General features: G+C 48.9%; 1 protein-coding gene across 1 annotated transcript; it reads left to right on the top strand.

The window, feature by feature from the left end:
• Window positions 1-7,976: 7,976 nt before the first annotated feature.
• Window positions 7,977-8,312, top strand: SNX12 (sorting nexin 12). Its single transcript, XM_088445466.1, has one exon. It carries the CDS (start codon window positions 8,106-8,108, stop codon window positions 8,310-8,312), a length of 207 nt encoding a protein of 68 aa, XP_088301592.1. The 5' UTR covers window positions 7,977-8,105.
• The last annotated feature ends 3,249 nt before the right edge of the window (window positions 8,313-11,561 follow it).

Here is an 11,561-nt window from a genome sequence, read left to right as displayed (position 1 = left end):
CCACCTGTATTTCTAGAACCAGGACTTGGTCAGGGTTAATGCTTCAGCTGGGGGGCCCGGAGAAAGGTCTCCCCTGGTTGTGGCATTAGCCCCCCGCTAGTCAGGTGCTGGTTCTGGATAACACAGGAGGACCCTGCTCATTTTCCCCCATATACTTCCAAAACCAGGACCGGATCAGAGCTCAGTGCTGGTTGTGAAAAGTACGGGGGACCCCTACGTCATTTGTTCTCCGTATTTTGGCAACCAGTGCTGGTTCTGACTAGCCCGGCGCTGGTTGAGCTTAAATACAGGGGACCCCTATGTCGTTTGTCCCCTGTATTTAAGCACAACCAGGATTGGCCGTGAAAAGTCTGGGGCTGGTTATGGTTTAGGGGAGGTTACTACACACAATCAACCCATCACCCACCACCCAGGGGTGCTGGGGTTAGCCCCAGGCTATCAACCTAAGCCCTGGGTGCTCTGAAGAGGGGGACCCTTTTATTGAGGGGGTCCCAAGATCCCCGGCCTGGGCTAACTAGTGGTCAGGGTTAATGCTTTGGCTGGGGGGCCCGGTGAAAGGGCTCCTCTGGCTGTGGCATTAGCCACCCACTAAAAAAAGTCTGGTGCTGGTTCTGGCTAATACAGGGGGACTTTACTCATTTTCCCCCCTGTATTTCCGAAACCAGGACCGGATCAGAGCCCAATGCTGGTTGCACAAAGTATGGGGGAATCCTACATGGTTTCCCCCTGTATTTTGGCAACCAGGGCAGGTTCTGACTAGCCCAGTGCTGGTTGAGCTTAAATACAGGGGACCCCTATGTCATTTGTTCCCTGTATTTAAGCACAACCAGAACTGGCCATGAAAAGCCCAGGGCTGATCATGGTTTAGGGGGCTTACTACACACAATCAACCCGGCACCCACCACCCAGTGGTGCTGGGCATAGTCCCGGGCTATCAGTCTAGGCCTGGGGTGCTCTGGAGAGGGAGACCCCTTTATTGGGGGGTCCCCAGCTCCCCAGAGATCCCCGGCCTGGGCTGACTAGTGGTCAGGGTTAATGATTTGGCTGGGGGGCCTGGTGAATGGCCTCCCCTGGCTGTGGCATTAGCACCCCACTAAAAAAAATCTGGTGCTTGTTCTGGATAATACAGGGGGACCCTACTCATTTTTTCCCCATATTTCCAGAACCAGGACCAGATCAGAGCCCAGTGCTGGTTGTGCTTAATACGGGGGACCCCTACATCGTTTGTCCCCTGTATTTAGCACAACCAGTACTGGTTCTCCAAAGCCCGGTGCTGGTTGTTGTTTTTTTTTATTTTTTTTAATTTTTACACAGGTTTTTTTTTTTAATTAAACACAGAAGCACAGACGGGTCTCACTGATCCCGTCTTTGCTTCTGCTTCTTTGTTTGTTATTTAAACACAGATGCAGGGATCACGGATCTTCCAGATCAGAACCTGCATCTGTGTGCTGCTACCTCCCCCAGGTCCTAACGCCTGCACTACCGCCGCCGGCACTACCACCACTAATGCCCGCTACCCCTCCCCTCTTCGTGTCCCGGCCGCTTAATTCCTGCAAGCTAATCACCGCTACCGCCCGCAGAGGACAGCCATCTGGGTGCACCCGAGTGAAGCCACAGTGAGTACACCTGCTGGAGGCTCCTACTGAGGCTGCGCAACAAATTGAAACTTCCTATCTGTATAATGGCGGATTCGTGGTAATAGTTTAAAAACTGTAACTTTCCCAATTACCTGAACCCCAAAAGTCCCTATTCTGGAACAATAGCTACCTAATATAAAAAAAACAAGTCTAAATTTGCCTCCTACCCTGAGTTATGCTTTCCCAAAAATTCCCCATAGAGAACAGCAGAAAAGTGGTCCTAACTGAGAATGTCAGAAAAACTGTCAATTGGAACCTTAGATTACTCCCAAATCCTAATTTTTTAATGTTTTTGCCCTGAAATTTGGCATGCAGCATGTAGTGACAGTTCTACCCGCCCATGTCAAACTTCAGCTTGGTACCTCCTATAGCTTTTGAGGTTTAGCCCCTGAAGCACCCCCCCCTCCTCCGGAATTCTCTATGGAGATTTCCGTTTTTTTTTTTCGATTCAGCCTTAATATAAGGACACGACTGTGCCCTTATAATATATGTTTGTGTATATATATATATATATATATATATATATATATATATATATTAGGGGTGAGCGGGTTCGGATTTCTGAAATCCGAACCCCCCCGATCCGAGGCCTATCCGAGTCAGGCTCGACTTTTCCCGCCTGACTCGGATCTGAAATCGAGGCAAAACGTCATCATCCCGCCTTCCGGGTCTCGCGGGTTTTGGATCCTATATAAGGTACCCGCGTTGGCGCCATTTTCTCACTCGGCTGTGCACAGTGAAGAGGGAGGGTGGGAGTTAGGGCTGGCTGGGCTGTGTAGTGTAGTGTAGTGTAGTGCAGAGTAGTGTTGTGCTGTGCTGTGCTGCGCTGTGCTGCTGTTGTCCATAGGGGCTGTGTCCACTACTTCAAAGTCCATAGGGGCTGGCTGTGTTGTGCTGTGCTGCTGTTGTCCATAGGGGCTGTGTCCACTACTTCAAAGTCCATAGGGGCTGGCTGGACTGTGTTGTGCAGTCAGTTGTCCATAGGGGCTGTGTCCACACCAAAGTCCTGTGCAGTGTCCCAGTCCTAAAGGGGTGCTGTAGTGTTGTCCAGGGGGTGCTCTGTCCGTCAGGGGTGCTCCCCCCAAGTACTAAAAAAATATATATTTTTTCTGTGTTTGTGAATTGTGTGCGCAGTAGCCGCACGTGCATCAACAAAGTAGTGCCAAGCGTGCGCCTGTGTCATAAGTAAAGGGCCGGCTGGCTTGACCGTTAAAGGGTGCTGTAACCCCCAAAGTACACTCCAAACCAAATAAAAAATATTTTCTGTGTTTGTGAATTGTGTGCGTAGTAGCCGCACGTGCATCAACAAAGTAGTGCCAAGCGTGCGCCTGTGTCATAAGTAAAGGGCCGGCTGGCTTGACCGTTAAAGGGTGCTGTAACCCCCAAAGTACACTCCAAACCAATAAAAAAATATTTTCTGTGTTTGTGAATTGTGTGCGCAGTAGCCGCACGTGCATCAACAAAGTAGTGCCAAGCGTGCGCCTGTGTCATAAGTGCCGGCTGGCTTGACCGTTAAAGGGTGCTGTAACCCCCAAAGTTCACTCCAAACCAAATAAAAAATTATTTTCTGTGTTTGTGAATTGTGTGCGCAGTAGCCGCACGTGTATCAACAAAGTAGTGCCAAGCGTGCGCCTGTGTTATAAGTAAAGGGCCGGCTGGCTTGACCGTTAAAGGGTGCTTTAACCCCCAAAGGACACTCCAAACCAAATAAAAAAATATTTTCTGTGTTTGTGAATTGTGTGCGCAGTAGCCGCACGTGCATCAACAAAGTAGTGCCAAGTGTGCGCCTGTGTCATAAGTAAAGGGCCGGGTGGCTTGACCGTTAAAGGGTGCTGTAACCCCCAAAGTACACTCCAAACCAAATAAAATTTTTTTTTCTGTGTTTGTGAATTGTGTGCGCAGTAGCCGCACGTGCATCAACAAAGTAGTGCCAAGCGTGCGCCTGTGTCATAAGTAAAGGGCCGGCTGGCTTGACCGTTAAAGGGTGCTGTAACCCCCAAAGTACACTCCAAACCAAATAAAAAAATATTTTCTGTGTTTGTGAATTGTGTGCGCAGTAGCTGCACGTGCATCAACAAAGTAGTGCCAAACGTGCGCCTGTGTCATAAGTAAAGGGCCGGCTGGCTTGACCGTTAAAGAGTGCTGTAACCCCCAAAGTACACTCCAAACCAAATAAAAAAATATTTTCTGTGTTTGTGAATTGTGTGCGCAGTAGCCGCACGTGCATCAACAAAGTAGTGCCAAGCGTGCGCCTGTGTCATAAGTAAAGGGCCGGCTGGCTTCACCGTTAAAGGGTGCTGTAACCTCCAAAGTACACTCCAAACAAAATAAAAAATATTTTCTGTGTTTGTGAATTTTGTGCACTATGGCTGCACGTGCATCAACAAAGGAGCAGCGCCAAGCGTGCGCCTGTGTCCCATAAGTAAAGGGCCAGCTGGCTCATTTCTTAAAGGGTGGTGTAACCCACAAAGTGCACTACTCTCCAGCAAAAATAAAAAAATATTTTCTGTGTTTGTGTGCACCTTAGCCGCACGTATATATCAATATAACATAAATGGAGGACCAAACTTTCTCTGATAAAAATAAAATAGGGAAAGATCAAGAACCACTTCCTCCTAGTGCTGTTGCTGCTGCTGGGAGTTGTTCATCATCCCAGAGAGGAAGTAGGAACACCACTACTTTTACTAAACAATTGACCCTCCAACAGTCCCTAGCGATGAGGATGAAGTACGACAGCAGTCATCCTGAAGCAAAACGTATAACTGAGGCCTTGACTGCTATGTTGGTGTTAGACGTGCGTCCGGTATCCGCCATTAGTGCAGTGGGATTTAGACAATTGATGGAGGTAGTGTGTCCCCGGTTCCAAATCCCGTCTAGATTCCACCTGCATCCTCAAAGCAGCAGCGACAAGCGTGCATCTGTCTGTTAAAGGGTGGTGTAACCCTCAAAGTGCGCTCCACAAACAATAAAAAAATTCTTCTTTTTTTTTCTCTTTGTGAAATTTGTGGGCTGTAGCCGCACCTGCATCCTTAAAGCAGCAGTGACAAGCGTGCGTCTGTCTGTTAAAGGGTGGTGTAACCCTCAAAGTGCGCTCCACAAACAATAAAAAAATTCTTCTTTTTTTTTCTGTCTTTGTGAAATGTGTGGGCTGTAGCCGCACCTGCATCCTTAAAGCAGCAGCGACAAGCGTGCGTCTGTCTCTTAAAGGGTGGTGTAACCCTCAAAGTGCGCTCCACAAACAATAAAAAAATCTTCTTTTTTTTCTGTCTTTGTGAATTGTGTGGGCTGTAGCCGCACTTGCATCCTCAAAGCAGCAGCAACAAGCGTGCGTCTGTCTGTTAAAGGGTGGTGTAACCCTCAATGTGCGCTCCACAAATAATAAAAAAATTCTTCTTTTTTTTTCTGTCTTTGTGAAATGTGTGGGCTGTAGCCACACCTGCATCCTTAAAGCAGCAGCGACAAGCGTGCGTCTGTCTGTTAAAGGGTGGTGACACCCTCAAAGTGTGCTACACAAACAATAAAAATATTCTTCTTTTTTTTTCTCTTTGTGAAATGTGTGGGCTGTAGCCGCACCTGCATCCTTAAAGCAGCAGCGACAAGCGTGCGTCTGTCTGTTAAAGGATTACATCGGTGACAGCATCCAAGTAGGCATGTCATCCAGCTACCTCGGTGCAACCTTTTGGATATAAAAACACTATTGTGAGGTGTGAGGTGTTCAGAATAGACTGGAAATGAGTGGAAATTAAGGTTATTGAGGTTAATAATAGCATAGGAGCAGAAAAACACACAAATTCTGTGATTTTAGCTGTTTTTATGCTTTTTTTAAAAAAAATACAGATCCAAAACACAAAACCCAGAACCCAAAACACGGAAGGGTGGTTTTGGCAAAACCAATCCAGATCCAAAACACGAAGAAAGATCCAGATCCAAAACCAAAACACGAAAAGTGGCCTGTGCACACCCCTAAAATATATATATATATATATATATATATATGTATATACCGTGTTTCCCCGATAATAAGACCTACCCCGAAAATAAGCCCTACCGTTACTTTTGAAAAAGGGTCCAAAATAAGCCCTACCCCGAAAATAAGCCCTAACAAGTCAGACTCCAAAACAAGCTTTCAATAAAGCTTGTTTTGGAGTCAGCGCGCGTGACGTCAGGGCGCAACTCTGAAGGGCGAGGTCGGCATCGGAGGAGCCACGGATCAAGAGGAGCTGTGGACCATGGAGGGAGGAGCCGCCGCCGGATTCTTCTTATCGTAGAGGTAAGTGGAGAAATGGCGCGTCGCGCACAGACTGCATTCAACAGGGAGAGGGAGATGATTAAAAAAAAGGCAGGAGCCGAGGGGCCCGTGGGGGGGGGGGGGAGGGGCACATGCTGCATTTAACAACAGGGCAGGGGGAGGGAGATGCACAGACTGCATTCAACAACTTCAATGTTAATTAAAATAAGCCCTATGGAGTTTTTTTGAGCAAAAAAAAAAAATAAGAAAGTGTCATATTATCGGGGAAACACGGTATATATATATATATATATATATATATATACATATATATATATACAGAAGCAATCATGCTGGCACTCCCAATGTCACATTGAATATAGCGCCGGTGCCCTCCATGGAACTGCTGAGACAGGACCAATAAACAAACGAACAAATGGATGGCGGCACTCACGGCGACTGTTCACAAAGGACAAGAGTCTCTCTTATGTAGATCAACGTTTCATGAAGATTTACTTCATTTCGTCAGGATCCCTATATATATCCAACATGTAGAGGGGCACTCACTGTTCCATAAATGTAATGCCAGGGTACCTTCCTTAAAATAATGTAGCATTCCAATGTCCATATGTAACATGAACAGGCGCCACTCCACGGGCTTCATAAACAGGAAAAGCAACTTTGTATAGTGTATAGTGAACAGTGGACTTGATAACCAGATAACCAGGGCCAAACAGTGCTTAAAATCAATATAATATAAGAATAAGGTATCATGTGCTGCATTGCGATCCCAGCACTGTGACGGGGGTCACAGTGCTGGGATCACCATCGCGACCATCGGCGGTCGATGGTCGCGTTGGTGGTCGGCGCTGAGCAGCAGGCCAGATGAGTACGCCTCAGTTTACTCAGGCTAACAGGCTTGTGAGCCCAGCAGACTGCGTACGTCCACGCAGTCTCTGGGCTGGCCACTCCCAGAAAACAGGGCGGACACGACCCATTTCCGGGAGCGCCAGCCGGCTCCCTCCCCGCACCGCCCCTTAAATGCCTCTGCCTGTCAATCAGACAGAGGCATTCAAGGGCTAGCGTGCGATAAAGCAAGACCCATTCTGCACACTCCTAGGCACAAGAAACCAAAGGCCTGATTCAGACCCACTCGCAAGCGGCTGTCCGCTCGCAAGTGGGTCGATGTTGTGGTCTGTGCATGCGCACGACGGCGGGAGCTCTGTCGTGCGCATGCGCCAGACGCGACGAGCGAAGGACTTTCCTTCGCTCGTTGTGTCTGATCAAAGGGGGCGTGCTGTCGATTGACAGCACGCCCCCTTTGGTGGGCGTGCCTCCCTGACTGGGGGCGTTCCCACGGGAACGCCTACCGTCAGAAGCCGGCCCACTGACATCACTAGTGATGTCAGTGGGAGTGATTTTGGCTCTGATAAGAGCCAAAATCACTCCGGGGCTTGCGGTTGAAAACCTCAACCGCAGGCTCCGGCTCGCAGTTTCGATGGTCGCGATGGTCAAGACCATCGCGGCCATCAAACTGCACGCTCGTATAGGCTGTGGGTGGTGACCCACAGCTATACGAGCGTCCAGGGGGACGCTCCATAGTTATGGAGGACGGCCCTCATTCAGAGCGTGCGCTCTGCTCAGAGCGTACGGCTCTGAATGAGGGCCCAAGTTGTCTAATGATAACTCAGCTATGGAAAATTAAAGTTGAAATGCAGTTGTCTAAAAATTATTTAATATTAACCTTTCGTATTCAATTAATCTTACATTAGCTTTGCTTTTTTGCGCTTAGATTTATTTCAATATAATTCTTTATTTTTATGTTTGTTTTATGGCTCATGGTTACTGTTCACTTCACAGTATGAAATGTACAATGCTTTGTTAATGGAATTTATGCTATTTTCTACGTTAATAATATAATTTGTTTCCAAAGTAATACCCCAATCATAATCTGTTATGCTATGCTGTACGCTAGTAATCACAGACCCTGCACACCATCATTTTGTGCGGTGGGAGTGACTGTGATGATAGTGGGAGTGAAAATGAGAGTGTGTGGGAGTGGAAGTGTGACTGTGGGAGTGCGCAGTATGGGACTGTCACTGCCTATGCAATGCGCATGCGCAATGGACTAGGCTGCCCGTAGCTTGATAACGCTCAGCAGAACGTAGTGCGCATGTGCAGAGCGGCTCACGGCCGGGTGTGTCGGTTCCGCCGTCCATTGGTCCTGGTTTCCGGTCACTATGTCGGACGCCTCGGTGGCCGATACCCGCCGTCTAAACTCCAAACCCCAGGATCTTACAGACGCATATGGCCCGCCCAGCAACTTCCTGGAGATTGATATCTTCAACCCACAGACCGTGGGAGTCGGTCGCAACCGTTATACCGTGTACGAGGTCCGCATGCGGGTGAGTGATTTGTGCATACGGAGGATGCTCACTCATCTCTGATGGTGTGTCTGCCCCTGCCACCTATTGGAACAGGTTGTGATTGCATTGGTCCCAGCCCGGCCGTCTGTTGGAGCATTGTATGTGTGCACTATTCCTGCCCCTATCACCTAGTACAGCAATATTATGGGCGCAGTAGGTGCCTGTCACTTGGAGTGCTTTGTACGTTGGCCAACAATCACCTGGTGTAGAAGAGTATGCACATTCTGGCCTCCGTCCCAAGGTGGAGTATTAGATATGTTTGGCAGCCCCCTGTTACCTGTTGGATTGGTATGTGCAGGCGCTGGCTATGGTGACCTGGTGGAGCACGGTGTGCAGGCGCTGGCAATCGTGACCTGGTGGAGCACGGTGTGCAGGCGCTGGCTATTGTGACCTGGTGGAGCACGGTGTGCAGGCGCTGGCTATGGTGACCTGGTGGAGCACGGTGTGCAGGCGCTGGCTATGGTGACCTGGTGGAGCACGGTGTGCAGGCGCTGGCTATGGTGACCTGGTGGAGCACGGTGTGCAGGCGCTGGCTATGGTGACCTGGTGGAGCACGGTGTGCAGGCGCTGGCTATGGTGACCTGGTGGAGCACGGTGTGCAGGCGCTGGCAATCGTGACCTGGTGGAGCACGGTGTGCAGGCGCTGGCTATTGTGACCTGGTGGAGCACGGTGTGCAGGCGCTGGCTATGGTGACCTGGTGGAGCACGGTGTGCAGGCGCTGGCTATGGTGACCTGGTGGAGCACGGTGTGCAGGCGCTGGCTATGGTGACCTGGTGGAGCACGGTGTGCAGGCGCTGGCTATGGTGACCTGGTGGAGCACGGTGTGCAGGCGCTGGCTATGGTGACCTGGTGGAGCACGGTGTGCAGGCGCTGGCTATGGTGACCTGGTGGAGCACGGTGTGCAGGCGCTGGCTATGGTGACCTGGTGGAGCACGGTGTGCAGGCGCTGGCTATCGTGACCTGGTGGAGCACGGTGTGCAGGCACATGTGCACCAGCCTCTGTCAGCTGGTGGAGAGTTGTGTTACCCTGTCTCTTCTGTGTATGTTATCAGGTGGCTTTGTCACCTGATTGTGTAGATGCTTTGTACCCCTAACACCTGATGAGCAGGGTGTAGTCATGCCGCTTCTGCCAACGTTTGTGGGCACACCAATACCCAGTCACATAGAGGAGCAGTGTATTGACAGGCATGGCCACCCGGGGAGAAAAATATGAACAGATCTCTGGTGGTAAAAGAGAATTTGATTATACAGAAGTGGCATATCTTAATGAAGTTAACATCCAGGTGAGATGTTTATACAAATTATACGTTAAGCTGGAAGAGGCTAAAATGTTAGATTAGATCTGGACAGGGTACCATGGCGACCTAGTAATGTACCTAATTATTGACTTCCCTATTTCACCTCATTGAAAGCTATCTCTACAGTACATTAACAAAGAACCATTAAACAAACCTCTGGCAATTTGAGTAGAAAGTCACAGCACTATAATCTGTTCTTTTGTGTAAGTGCCCACTTTAATTTGTTGTAGTTGCATTAACATAGCAATTTGTTCCTTTTAATATGTATTTGCCAGGGACCTATGCTAATTGCTCCTGGAAGTTGCATGGGGCCTGTGATAGGCACTTCGCTTTGTTCTGACAGACTTGCTAATAATGACCTTGGGGGTGTGGCTGCTTTTACATGTCCACAGGGAGGCACAGGCTGAAAATGGAATGACACGCAGGTTGGTTATGCGTGAGCATGGAGTTGGGTGGGCACACAGCTTGGTGTGGCCATAGAGTAGGGGCGGGCATACAGATGGGTTACATTTCACTGTGGTGTGGGGGTGTGGCACACAGGTTAGTTATTTGTGACTGGAGTGGAGGAGTGACACACGGGCAGGTTAGTTACATGACTAATTTGCCAAAATGTGAAGGGGCACTACCATGGCATAACATGAATAAGGGAGAATATTGTGGCATAATGTGACCAAGGGGGCACTACTGTGTGGGTTAACATGAATAGGGAGCACTACTGTACAGCGTAATGTGAATTGTGATCACTGTTGTGTGGCATATGAATTCTGGTCACTGTGGCATGTGAATTGGGGGCATTATATTACAGTAAATATAATGTAACCTTAAATATATTTTAATTCTATAAATGATGCATCCAAAAGCTTGCCCTTCAAAAATAAAATGTGCCCACCCTCAGTGTACAACACCCTCGCCCAAACAATCCTAGGGGGGGCAACTCAATTGTTTTTACGTTATTGCAATTCATGGGTGCCCAATGTTGCCTTTCAATTGTTTTTGGTGCCTATTAATTATCGCTCTCTTTGTAGGTAACAAGACCGGGCTTAGCCTCGTAAAATGATTAAACCTGTCTAAAGTCCAGGTTAGGACACCCAAGACTAGGATTTATCACACATATCTGCTCGCTACCTCAGGAGGAGGCGAGTAGAAATGTCGGCAGCTGTTTGCTCCATTGGGTGCCTGGCACTACCAGCCGCTGGCGAAACTAATTGAATCTCCCCCATAGATTGAACACCTGGTGATAGAAGCCGGCGCATTCTCACACACAGCTACACCAGGTGACAGGGCCTTAAGGGGCCCACATACTGCTCCAAAAGGAATAAAGGGCTGACAAGCATATCTGATGCTCCACCTTGGGACTGGGGCCTGTGCATAAACACACTTCTACAGAAGGTGACTAGCTGACCCACTCAAAACACTCCACCAGATGACAGATGTCTGCTGTGTTCATAATATCGCTATACCAGCTGACAGGGTAGGCATACACGCACGCACATGCTGCTCCACCTGATGATTGCGGCCATTGCCTGTATCCACGGAATGTGAGGGACACAGGTTGGCTTTGTGCATCCATGGACTGGTGTGAGAGGGTGCACACAGGCTAACTGTATTGTTCCATGGGAACGTAAGCTGGTTATGCCATGGCACATGGTTACTATTCATGGTTAAGGGGTGAAAGGGTACAATATCAAGGGCTATACAAACTGATGAATAAAATTTTAACAAATATGTTGCAGATGTATTTACTGGAATAAAACTTGACGTTTCTGCTAGACTGCGGGTAGGGCAGGGCGCTGGGGGTGCCGACAGAGAGCTTGCACCCGAGAGGAGGCATGGTCGGCCGAGGAGGGGCGTGTCGTTGTGACACGCCTCCAATTTGTCACATATGGAGTTGCTGGGTTACACCCAAGTTCTCTCCTTGCGGTCAATAGATGCCGTGCGCGTGTCATCTATTCACCCAGCGGTGATCGTTCA

The sequence above is a fragment of the Taudactylus pleione genome, unplaced genomic scaffold, assembly GCF_031769625.1.
Source record: "Taudactylus pleione unplaced genomic scaffold, aTauple2 ptg000381l, whole genome shotgun sequence".
Classification (NCBI taxonomy): Eukaryota; Metazoa; Chordata; class Amphibia; order Anura; family Myobatrachidae; genus Taudactylus; species Taudactylus pleione.
This window is presented reverse-complemented; position numbering and strand designations above follow the sequence as displayed.

Excerpts from the sequence above, each read along its gene's own strand:
- SNX12 (XM_088445466.1), top strand. The coding sequence starts at position 8,106 with ATGTCGGACGCCTCGGTGGCCGATACCCGCCGTCTAAACTCCAAACCC.